This window comes from Pangasianodon hypophthalmus, chromosome 9 (assembly GCF_027358585.1).
Source record: "Pangasianodon hypophthalmus isolate fPanHyp1 chromosome 9, fPanHyp1.pri, whole genome shotgun sequence".
In the NCBI taxonomy this organism is placed as follows: Eukaryota; Metazoa; Chordata; class Actinopteri; order Siluriformes; family Pangasiidae; genus Pangasianodon; species Pangasianodon hypophthalmus.
The window spans coordinates 9,064,472-9,077,128 of record NC_069718.1 but is presented as its reverse complement, the minus strand read 5'-3'; the positions used below and the strand labels follow the sequence as shown (position 1 = coordinate 9,077,128).

The 12,657-nt window shown below is 39.6% G+C and overlaps 1 protein-coding gene across 2 annotated transcripts; it reads left to right on the top strand.

Moving 5' to 3' along the window:
• Positions 1-518: 518 nt before the first annotated feature.
• On the top strand, positions 519-11,484 carry hars (histidyl-tRNA synthetase). 2 transcript variants are annotated; one of them, XM_026919965.3, is made up of 14 exons: positions 540-677; positions 1,660-1,974; positions 3,343-3,432; positions 3,529-3,648; positions 5,040-5,135; positions 5,891-6,016; positions 6,204-6,311; positions 7,161-7,259; positions 8,119-8,212; positions 8,556-8,683; positions 9,440-9,721; positions 9,998-10,114; positions 10,205-10,351; positions 11,231-11,484. In XM_026919965.3, the coding sequence occupies exons 2-14, from the start codon at positions 1,864-1,866 to the stop codon at positions 11,288-11,290; spliced, it is 1,578 nt and encodes a 525-aa protein (XP_026775766.2). In that variant the 5' UTR covers positions 540-677; positions 1,660-1,863; the 3' UTR covers positions 11,291-11,484. The 2 variants fall into 2 exon arrangements, with proteins under 2 accessions (XP_026775767.3, XP_026775766.2); XM_026919966.3 differs by lacking the exon at positions 1,660-1,974 and having other exon boundaries at positions 519-677.
• The last annotated feature ends 1,173 nt before the right edge of the window (positions 11,485-12,657 follow it).

The window sequence follows — 12,657 nt, the reverse complement described above, 5'->3', positions numbered from 1 at the left end:
GAATGGTGCAGCTTCTTACGTCCTTCAGCTTTAAACATGACCATGTTAATAATAATAATAATAATAATAATAATAATAATACAATTATATAATTCCTGTGTTAGCAGCGGCTTAACGGTTTTCGCACGCGCGCATACATTTGAATTTAAAAATACACAATAAGCTCACGCGCCGTTTAACGGACATTATTCTTTTGCATAGACAAGAACAAGAAGTAATGACACAACGCCTTAATGTGAAGTTTATTTATTTATTTATTTATTTAATTTATTTTTAAAAGTCATTTATACGCTAGAAGGGCTTCATTAAGTGTACAAAGACGTTTTAATGTAACACAATAATGTGAATTTTGTTAAAGTTTGAAGTGGCAGTTTGCTCGTTTAGTAAATTAGCCACATGTAGCTTACAGATAAGTTTATTAATAATAATAATAATAATAATAATAATAATAATAATAAACCAAAGCTTGTAATCCGTTAGCGGTGCCTACGTCTAATGTGCGCGACGAGCGAAGGTTTGAGTGAGTGAGTGCGCATGCGCAGGCGGAGGGAACGGCAGGGACTGGTACCGGTTAATGCAGAAGCACCATGGCGGACAAAGCGCAGATACAGGAGGCGATTAAAGTACAAGGAGAGGTGGTGCGAAAACTTAAAGCAGAAAAAGCCAGCAAGGAACAGGTCTGTGTGCACAATATATGACTATATTCCTGTTTTTATAGCAAACCCTATACAATAATAACGCATGACGTAAATGACGACTGGTTGCTAACATGTGCTTTAGCTTCGACACGATAAACAGCATTGTAGTTATATTTTTCCATAACGGCTCATTGTAAACATTTACAGTTTAAACACAGTGACGGGGCAGTTGATATAGTTTAGAGCTTCTACACGCTTAGCATTCTGCTAATCAGTGTTAGCAAGGAGCTGATGCAATATTAGGTTAGAGCTGTCAGGAGGAGGTGCTGGCCCAATGCCACTTCTTACTGTCTGCTGCTCTAGATTAACATGAAACTGGGGTGACAAATGACCCTTTCCTTCTTCAAAGTGATAATTTGATCATTGGGTCATGATTAGAGACAACATGAAGCAAAAGATGTGTCTGTGATCCATCTCCTCATCTTCACTGTTTGCTCATATTGCCTTTGTTACTTTTTGTTTTATTAAAGAAAAACTCCACCCTGAATGAAATCCAGCCTTGCATATTAATCATGATAGTTAATACGTGATCTTCAGATTATTTTGTAATGAAATTCTGAATTCTTTCATCAACATGTTGATCCTTTATCACTTTGGTTAACGGGTTCCTACATGACCCACAATGCTTTTCGACTACCTGCTGATAGTGGGATTGATTCCCAGTGGGATTGATTTCCAAAAAAAAAGAGAGAGAGAGAGAGAGAGAGATGCAGCGGCGCTTTAGTCTCTCCAGCACTCTCGCCTTCTCATCTGTCATCATTTATTCACAAAACTCTTCTGACTAGTTTTAATATCTTTTAAAATAACAAAGTGAGCTGGTGCAGCACGTTGTTAGTCGTACGTGATGAGAGGAGGTGTGTTCCTGTGTGATTATTCTGTTGATGCAGAAGAAGATTAGAGTGCGCTTGATTTTGACACCTTGCTCTCATGTTTTGCTTCCTTGATGCTGTGATGCCCCTAGTGCTAGGGTCGCTCACCACTTTTCTCCTGTTCTTCCTGCTTGCTGCTGTGGTTCCTCCATATTTCCTCTATACTCATCATCATTGCGTTGCTCTCCTGATCACTGGACGATTCAAACTGCTTGGATTTCACGTTTTATGGACTCGACCTGCGGATGATGTCCTACTCCTGAACTCTGGTGCGACTGTGTGTGTGTGTTTGGAAAATGGCCACTCTCGGCTTGGCATGCGTGCGTCTCTGTGCTGGACTGACGGGACGCCGGGCTTCACCGTGGCTCCGCCCCCTGCACTGCCTTTCTGGGATGACCGTATCTCAGGTAGGCGAAATGAAACCTAGATATGAGCTTATTATCTCACCATGCTGCTTCTGTTTTGTATTTTCATGATATTATGTGATTTTTAATTCTTCATGAGAAAGCAACAGTCAAACCCCTCTCCAAAACATGCTCTCCAGTTAGCAGTTAATCCAGTTTGTAAAATTAGTCCTGATTGATTGTAATGTGCTCACGGTGTGTATTAATAATCAGTTACACATCACAATATTCAGTCTACACAGTAATCTCATCACTCTCACCTCTCTATGTCTCTAAATCATAGAATTGTGGATAAGGAGAATTTATTTTCTGTAAGGTGATTTTTATTTAACATTTGTAAAAGACATCTCCGTTATCAGCTCTTTATAACAGTCTGAAGTAAAGCTGTTCTGTTAAGTTTTCCACTACGAGAGCCTTCAGGACAGAGAACTTTGTGCTTTCTGGTTTCTCTGTAATATGACATGATGCATTTTTTTTTGTCTTACCAGCTTTAAAAAAGAGAGAGAGAAATAGAGAGGTTGATGAGGGAAAGGCTATGTTAAGCTGTTATGACGTAAGTGATAACAGGAACTAACTTGTTTCGTGGACGTTCCACAACATTAAACTCAAGTATAAATAGATAAAATTTATGACATGTTCTTTAATAAATAAGAACAATTAATAGTTGGCAAAGTTCTGTGTTGTAAGAGAAATAAAACACTTCAGGATGTGCTGTAAAATAATCAACTTCAGGGCGAAAACAGTAACTCCAACTGACGTCAGGCCACATCACACTACTCCGTCGTTGATGATTTTTCGATAAGCGAGTGTTTCATTCGTTACATATACCACAATCCCCTGACTATAGTGTTCTATAAATAAATTCATCATGATAATGTGAACAGGAGCAGATGTGCAAATATTTTATTACAGACATCATAGTGAAAAAACAAATCCCATCCAGATATGGCTGAAACGTGAACGTTGACCAAGCTGACCTCGTAAACAAGAGTAAATAAAGGGTCATGGATTATATCTACAAAGGGCTGGCGATTATTCCTTCTCACCAGACGCGGGCCTTGAGCATGCGGCACTAGCTTTTGCATTATAATGACTGCTGAAGTTTAATTGCTGAGTCCCTGCAGCTTTTTAACAAAATCAACTAGATTTGAATGTGTAAAAAATGCTCAGAAGTCTGTTTTTATCCTGTTCAGTGATGTGATCATGTGCAGTGCTGCGTATTTTTGTAGAGAATTATTAATGACCGCAGAAGAACCACCACTTTAGTTTGCATGTACTAATATCCTACTTCTGTCCTGCTATGAATGTCACAGTGTTTTATATATGATATTTAATTTATTATTTTTCTTTCTTGTTCTTTTCCCCTCACAGATTGATGAAGAAGTTGCCAAACTGTTAGAGCTGAAGGCTCGGCTCGGAGGAGACGATGGCAAACAAATGTTTGTTCTTAAGACAGCAAAGGTAGGAGCAGGAATGTGTGTGTTTATACAGTAGAGTTATACTCTGCTTAAACAGAATATTTGAAGACATTGCAAATGTTTGCATGTGTGTGTGTAGGGGACCAGGGACTACAACCCCAAACAGATGGCCATCAGAGAGAAGGTCTTCAACATCATCATCAGCTGCTTTAAACGCCATGGTGCTGAGACCATCGACACGCCTGTCTTTGAGCTCAAGGTACACAGACAAACACACGCACACACACACGTGCACGCACACCTTGGAAAACCTGAACATTTATGAGAGACTTATAGTGTAAAATCTGAGAAATATTGTGGGGCTGTTGAATTCTCAAACCTGATTGGTCAGAAGGTGTTGATTAATTTTCTATAACAGCAGCTGTGGCAGTAGTTCAGGCTGTAATTCAACTCCCAGGTTTATTATCAGTGCGCTTGTTCTGATGCGTTGACATTTTATATAGTAAAAAACTTACACAGGGACATGTATGGTGGACGCTCCACATAATCTAAGCCTAATAATAGACTGATTAAAAAATATGTTATTTACCCAATAAAATGTTTAATTGATATGATGAAGTGTGGAGATGTTTAAGGTTTGAGTCTCTGGTGCTGTGAAACAGTCCGAGGTAAAAGTGTAACTGTAGGTTTTCACACTCTTCAGGACAGAGGACTTTCTGTTTCTGGTTTCTGGTTTTTATGTTATTGACTTCAACAGAGAGGGGAAAAAAACGAGTCTGGTGAAGGAGCTACTTTTCTTGCAGATGTTCCACAATATTAAATGTAACTATGAATTGATAAAAAAAGTATTGTTCTTTAATAAATAAAAGAATTTTATCATTGGCCGGGTTTTGTCGTACAGGACAAATAAAACACTTCAGGGCATGCTGTTATTGGAAAATAATCAACTTCAGGGTGGTAACAGTAACTCTGCTTTGTGCTAGGTCACATCACACAATCTCATCATTCATTGTTTTCCTATAACAGCACACCCCCACGTGATTTACATGTAGAATCCCTTTGGAAGAGAATTTCGGAATTTAGTTGGAATTTTGACCAAATTTGGGTTTAACTTTTAATTCATTCTTCACTGGTGTCAGAGAAGTTGTAGGTGTTGTACTCCTGAGATAAAATTCTATGTTACATAAAATTATTTTGAAATGCACAGATTTGTCAGTGAGTTTTCATGTCCTGTATGGATCGTTGAGCGATAATTTGACACCACAAGCAAAACAAACTTGATGTTCTCGGAAAAATTAATTAGACGAACTCCATCAGCTACTTGGACTATATATCTGTAAGACGTGATGCTAACGTTAATGCTGCCATTCTCACTGTGTGTGTGTGTGTGTGTGTGTGTGTGTGTGTGTGTGTGAGAGAGAGAGAGAGAGAGAGAGAGAATTGATTGAGGATTTTGACAGATGTGAGTTATTAGGATTTCCTAAAAAGAGTAGAAATCCAGATAATATCTTTAATTAGTGTACATTAACACTTTTACATGATCGTTCATACTTGTACTACAATGTACAGCTTCACTACAAGCATGCATGTTGAGGATAATATAATACAATAAAGTTTTAGGAAGGTGTGTGTGCTTGTTTTTGTGTTTAGGAAACGTTGACGGGGAAATACGGTGAAGACTCCAAACTCATTTACGACCTGAAGGACCAGGGAGGAGAGCTGCTGTCTCTCAGATACGACCTCACTGTATCCTAGTTTAATGATCTACACTGACAGTGTGCTCTGATTGGCTGTAAATGTGGGATTTTATTCAGGAAGATGTTACGGCCCAGTCTAGAATCAGCCATAAAAAAAATACAAGGTCTTCCTTACGTACCTTAGTTCTTTCCTAACTAAACATAAACATACCCAGGAGGAAAAAAAGGTAAATATAAAAGTTCTCCCCTTGCTACTACTAATAGCTATAAATAATTTACATTTTTGACAGTAAGCAAGAGTCATGTTTGGTTCCTGGTGTTGTGGGTTGACTTTAGACTAGACTTGTTCATCAACATGAACTGGGGGGGCGGGGCTTATTCATTCCTACAATGTCCATACATAACTAATGTCAAATTGACAAGCACAATGAGAAATGACAAGCATGAAAATCAGGCCTAATTAGGATAAAAATGGGAGGTTTACCGCTACATTATAAACGAGAAACCTTTGTAATTTTTCATTACTGTGGAAGAAATTGAAAAATCCCCAACTTGCAGCTTTGGTTTTTGTACTTTCGTATTTCCTTAAGCTATTTTTCTCTGGCTGTGAGATTTTTCTTTAGGTTTACTTCATATTGCTAAACTTTCAAGACTATAAGCTTCCTGTATTTGTTAGCAGCTTGAGTCTTGCAAGGCAAAACTAAAGACACCAGATAGTTAATTGATATTTGGGGTATGTGGAACATTTTGCTTTGTCTGTTATTGCTATTGGGTGTTGTGCTTTCTTAACTGCTTCCTGTTCAGGTTCCTTTTGCTCGATACTTGGCCATGAACAAGATCACTAACATCAAACGCTATCACATCGCCAAAGTGTACCGCAGAGACAACCCCGCCATGACACGGGGCCGCTACCGAGAGTTCTACCAGTGTGTGAGTGTTTCCTGTTTGATACACGTCCTTACACACTGCTGCTCTCTAACACAGAGACTTTCAGTCCACACAGCAGTTTATTTAAATACAGCTTTTTGATCTCATTAAAAGCACTGCTCTCTCAGTTTAAACTATCTAGTATCAGATTTATAACCGTATTAAAATCTCTTTCTCTCTCATGCTGTAGGATTTCGACATTGCAGGACAGTATGACCCGATGATCCCTGACGCAGAGTGTTTGAAAATCGTTTACGAGATCCTGAGTGAGCTGGACCTGGGCGACTTCCGCATTAAGGTCAGAAGCCTTCAATATACAGCAAAACTGATCATTTTACCTCAAATCTCTTCCACAAATAAGTATTGCTGTATCTTTACATAAAGCGATGTATTAGAAATTAAGTTTCTCAGTGGAACTGCGTTATCATCCATGTCATTAACAGATTTCTGCTACAGTTTTGTCTACTGTGTTGTAAATGTTGTAAACACCACCACCTCTTCCTTTAAAAAAAAAAAAAAAAAAAAAAAAAAAAAAAACAAGTGATTCCAGTTTTCCAAGATGGCCACCACATATAACATTTCAGCGTTTAACTCGGGTGTCAAACTCGATTTAGGCAACAGGCCAAATTATGTTTAGTCCAATGTCACCTGGGCTGGGCTAAAAAAGAAATCAGTTTAGTCAACAGTAACACATCAACAACAATTCTTAAATGTGTTAATTTATCAGCATTTATGGCACGGCACTGGAAGGTACATACCTGCTGAATACACAAATTGATTGAACATCAATCACCTACAAAGCAGATGAACACACTGCAATTCATTACTTAAAAAAAAAAACATAATTTTATATGTCAAAGTTTTAGTTTTCTAATGAAGAATTATCATTATTGGCACATTTTGTGAGTAGCTGGCATTATGGCCCTGAGTTTATTGCTCTGTTTTGCCCCTAGTGGAACAACAGAGACTTATATTTACGTAATATTTACGAAAACCAACTTTTGCTACTTGTTAGCTATTAATAGCCATATTGTCAGACATGATGTCAACTTTTTGGGGAAAAGTTTGTTGTTGATTCAATGTTTTGCGGATAGTTCCTATAAAAAAAAAACACACTGACTGTTATCTCGTTGCCACTGCGTTACAGGTGAATGACCGGCGCATTCTGGATGGTATGTTTGCGGTGTGCGGCGTTCCAGACGAGAAATTCCGTACCATCTGCTCGACTGTGGACAAACTGGACAAGGTGTGAGGCTAAACTGCAGCATCATATTTAGGCCTGTACTGGAAGCAGCGTTAATCTGACTCAGCTGTTGATACAGGCTCAGACGATTTTACTTCACCAAGAACACATTCAAGCAATATCAGTCTGAAGTACCAATTTAAAAACTTTGTAAAGCAAGAATAATCTATGTTGTAAGCCCTGTCAAAAAAGCATGGGGTTTGGGTTTCATGTTGCATCAGTCGCTCATCAGGAGGCACCCAACCCAATAATTCACTCAATAATCTCAAATAGATAAATAAAAATACATATATAATGCAGAATTTACAGCTTTATGTGCCTCCACCACATTAGCTGTTTTTACAGATATCACATGTATCGTGATACTAAACACATTTTTCCAGTTGTGATGTAAATGCTCATACATGGCATCCCAATTTGATGGACTGATTAAACAAGATGGACTGATTAAACAGGTGAAACAAGGGCAGCCACACCAGCCCTTTCTGGAGAAGATTGAACACCTGATCTAGAGTTTTTAACTCTGACATTATTCTGACAAATGAGTTTGATGAGTTTCACTTCAGCCAGATAATGCAGTGACGAGTCATGTTCAGTCTTAACTCCAGTCCAGATCTGCAGTGCTGCACAGCTTGGTGTTTTCCCAACACTAACACACCTGATCCTGCTCATTCACTAATAAACAAGTGTGCGATGGAGTGAATGGAGTGGAGGGAAGAGGTGAAACTGTGCAGTGTTTCAGCTCTTCAGGAGCAGAGCTTGAAAATCTTGTTTTGGTTCAAACACATTTGATATATTTGCATAATAGTTTTAAATATGAAGTATATAAATTCACACTGTGTGTGTGTGTGTGTCTGTCTAGATGCCATGGGAGGATGTGAAGACTGAGATGGTGAATGAAAAAGGCCTGTCTGAGGATGTGGCTGATCAGATTGGGGAGTACGTCAGCATGCAGGGTGAGTCTCTCTCTGTCCTTCTTTTTCTCTCTCTCTTTCAGTCTCTGTCTGTCACTCTCTCTTTCGCTCTCTCCACCTCTTTTCATCTTCGCCTCTCTGTCTTTTTATGTCTCTCTCCCCCTCTCTATCTGCCTCTCTCTCTGTCTCTTTCAATATGCATCTGTCTGTCTTTCCATCACACTCTCTCCCTCTCTCACACACACCTCTTTCTCTATCTCCATTTCTCCCTGCCTCTCAATTTCCATTCCTATGCCCCTCACTCTCACTCTGTCTCACATAATGCAGCCTCTACCTGTAATTCACTTGAGCATAGTTGTGACCTTTGACCTTTCATGTGCTGCAGGTGGACTGGATCTGGCAGAGAGGCTGCTGCAGGACCCAAAGCTTTCTCAGAACAAGCAGGCGTGTGCTGGCCTCACTGACATGAAACAGCTGTTTGCTTACCTGCAGCTCTTCCAGGTCACAGATAAGGTGAGGTCAGAGGTCAGAGAGAAGGCTGGGTCACATCATCCTTTTTCCAGACACTAAGCATTTATCAAACTGCACACTTGTGTAGTGTCCTCGATGATGTAGTACAGTAAAAAAAAGATAGATGATGGTCTGCATTTGTCTCCAGTGTCAGGGTTTTGTAATAGTAAGTTTTCTAAGTTTTCTTTTTTTGTGTGCTTTCTCATGACAAGCATCTTTTTTTTTTGGTCTTATTAATGTCAAGAGGGAGAAAAAGACAGGCTGGTGAAGGAACTCTTAATATTAAACATTAATTACTGGATTCCAGATGGATCTCTATTACTGAATATAAATAAATAAAAGGCTTGCGTAATTGCTGCTGTGATGTTTAATATGTTGGAAGCTTTTGTGCTTGTATAGTGGTGTGTGAATAATATTTTACAGATGTCACTTACTATTTATTTAACTTAATTAGAAGGATTCCTGGCAAATTACATGCGCACACACAGCTTCCTCTGAAAATATTTATATTGATTGCATGCCTGAAATCTGCTTCTGCTTTCTAATGTGCGTTTTCCGAGCTATAGAATCTACTCTAAAGCTCAGGGGATTAATGTCAGCCCCAATTAATGAGAATTAATCTCATTATTATTGAGAAGAGAAAATCGAGAGTTAATCTGTCTTGTTTATTCATTTTTACATGACAGTGTTTAAACCAGTAATTTTTTTTTTTAACTTTCTAAATAGACTCTTTGTTTGTGTGTGTGTGTGTGTGTGTAGGTGGTGTTTGATCTGAGTCTGGCACGTGGCTTGGACTACTACACCGGTGTGATCTACGAGGCTTTGCTGTGTCAGACACTCCAGCCCTCAACGCCAGCGGCCACAGAGCAGAACGGAGCCGTGCCTGGGGACGAAGCGGGGGTAAGCGTGGGCAGCGTGGCGGGCGGAGGGCGATACGACGGACTGGTGGGAATGTTCGACCCCAAGGGGAGAAAAGTCCCGTGTGTGGGCGTCAGCTTCGGCATCGAGAGGATCTTCTCTATAATGGAGCAGAAAGCAGAGGTGAGCCTTACACAAACAAAAAGAATATGAAAAACACACAAGGATGAAAGATGCTGGGGTTGGGTTTTAGGCTGCATTCACATATTTTCCATTGAATTCTTTCCATTTTCCGTCTACTCCCGTTGGACCAACTGGATTATAGGGTTCTGACACACTACTTAATTACTAGCACTGCCATGGACATTTTTTTCCCCCTCAATGTCATCTTTACCAAATTTAACATTTTATTAGTTCTCTTAGAGTCATTCTGGTGTTTTATGGTCTGTCTCTTGCTAGATGTCTGCAGAGAAAATCCGCACCACAGAAACGCAGGTTCTGGTGGCCTCAGCACAGAAGAACCTTCTGGAAGAGAGACTCAAACTGACAGCTGAGCTGTGGAATGCAGGAATTAAGGTGAGAGTGCACATGTGAATATGAGAACGACCGTATTCTCTGCTTCTGATTGTTGTGTGTTTAATTGTTTTCTCTCTTGCTGACCCGCAGGCCGAGGTACTGTATAAGAAGAACCCCAAGCTGCTGACTCAGCTGCAGCACTGTGAGGAGACAGGAATCCCCCTGGTGGCCATTTTGGGGGAACAGGAGCTCAAAGATGGAGTCGTCAAACTGCGCAACGTGGCCAACAGAGAGGAGGTATGAGCTCAGCCCTAAAACCATCAGCGTAACAACTATTTGAGAAAATCATTCCTACATTCCTTCCACTCACATGGTGCCGGTGCTGCTTCAGTGAACATCAGAATCAAATGAAAGACTACCGATTTTCCATCAGTTTAAGAGTTGAACCATTAAGTAATCAGATGTTGGAGTTTGCTAGCGCAAGGCATAAAAATAATTACAATGAATGCCAGGTGGAAACCCTCCCTTTCTTTCAAGAAAAATAAATAGATAAATAAAAATAAAGTTCAGATTTTTCATTTGTTTTCTTTGATGTTAATAAATGGCTTGAAAGTTTTTTTTTTTTTTTACTTCAGTGGAACCAAAAGTAACAGCACCAGCAGTGGTTGTAAGAGAAAACACGTATGAAGTGAAGGCTGGGGCTGATGTCTTTGTAGCCCAGACTATATATTCACAGCCAATCATCTAATGTTGTGTTAAGTGATTACAGTGAGTGAAACGCCCCTTAGATGTAGTGCCCATTGAGGCCAAATTACTTGTAACTGACATATCTACAATATGCCATGAGCCTAGATTGAGAAGGTACATGTGAAATACAATAGTAACTAACGTGGAGGCTTCACTGAACATGATGCTCCCACCACCATGCTTCACTGTACGGATGGTGTTCTCAAGTAGTAGGGTTTCTGCCAAATGTAACACTGTGTGCTGAGGCCAAGAAGTTCTGTTCTGGTCTCATGAAACCAGAAAACCTGTTTCCACATTTGCTGAATACTCAGTATTCATCTTTTGGCAAACTCCAGAATACTAAACATATTAAACAAGGTCACTAATGCAAGTGGTTAAAATGGTGTATTGGATAGTAATATCTGTGCAAACCATGTTTGTCCTTCATAGGTGGATGTCTCCAGGGCAGAACTGGTGAAAGAAATCAAGAAGCGGACATCAGAATCCTAAACAGTGACCACAGAGACACACTTAGCTATTCATCATGTACCAACACACCTTCAGTGGGCCTGAGAGTCGCGTCACAACTTTTCACATGTACCCGCAATGAATTACTCTAGCATTTATGTTCTCAGTCTGTTTCCTGCCTGTAACAAATAAACCCGATCAAGTCAAACGTGCTAAATAAATGTGCTATTATATTACTGATGTCTGTTATTACTTTCAGTCAGTTTTACACTAATTTGTACATGAACTGATGTGTTTGGTCACATTTTAACAGCATGCAGGCTTGAGATTTTATGTTTCCCAACTCGACTGTTAGTCACACTAGCATAACTATTTTAGTTTGGTCTTTATTTTTTTTTATTGTTGCCAAGTTAGCATTGATGCTAGTAAATACAAACTCCCAATGTACATGACGCAGGATACACTGAACACTTTATCAGGAACCCCTGTACACCTACTCATTCATGCAATTATGTAATCAGCCAATCATGTGGCAGCAGTATGATGCATAAAATCATGCTGATACAGGTCAAGAGCTTCAGATAATATTCACATCAAACATAATGGGGGGGACAAAAAATCTGATCTCAGTGATCAGACTCTAGTGTATATACAGAATTGTACAAAAAACATCCAGTGAGCAGCAGTTCTGCAGGTGGAAATGCCTTGTTGGTGAGAGAGTAGTTGGTCAGAGGAGAATGGTTAGACTGGTTAGAGCTATGGTCAAATAACCACTCTTTACAACCATGGTGAGCAGAAAAATCATCTCAGAACACACAACATACCAAATATTGAGGTGGATGAGCCACAACAGCAGACGACCCCACTGGGTTCCACTCCTGTCAGCCAAGAATATGAATTTGAGGCTATAGTGGGCACAGGATCACCAAAACTGGACAGTTGAAGATTAGAAAAAAGACTTCCCAACAACTCCCAATACACATTAATTTTCTTATATTTCTTCGCATGGTAAGGCCTCCGCCACTTTTCTATAATGCACTTCTATAGCTACACCTATCTGTGTGGCGTTTTGCATGTTCAAGTGTTTGCATACTTCCTCCAGGTTCTCCGGTTTCCTCAAACCTCCCAAAAACATGCCACTACAGTGAATACACTGAAATTACCCCATCCAAGCTCTTTTCCCACCTCACAACCACTCCTTCCGGGATAAACTTCAGGTCCACTGCAACCCTGACTATAATGAAATGAACATTAAGGTCAGAAAAATTTTCCATGCTTGATTTGTTAAAGACTGTATCTAAAGGAATTACAGTGATGTTAAGGTATTAGCTAATATTAGCCAAATTCTGGTTTTCCCTCGTTTCACCTGTAGCCTATCCAGTACCTGTGACATTAACTTTGACCTCGTA

Excerpts from the sequence above, each read along its gene's own strand:
- hars (XM_026919965.3), top strand. The coding sequence starts at position 1,864 with ATGGCCACTCTCGGCTTGGCATGCGTGCGTCTCTGTGCTGGACTGACG. Across the intron at positions 1,975-3,342 it reads CTGGGATGACCGTATCTCAG|ATTGATGAAGAAGTTGCCAA; the intron begins GTAGGCGAAATG and ends TTCCCCTCACAG. Across the intron at positions 5,136-5,890 it reads CTCTCAGATACGACCTCACT|GTTCCTTTTGCTCGATACTT; the intron begins GTATCCTAGTTT and ends CTTCCTGTTCAG.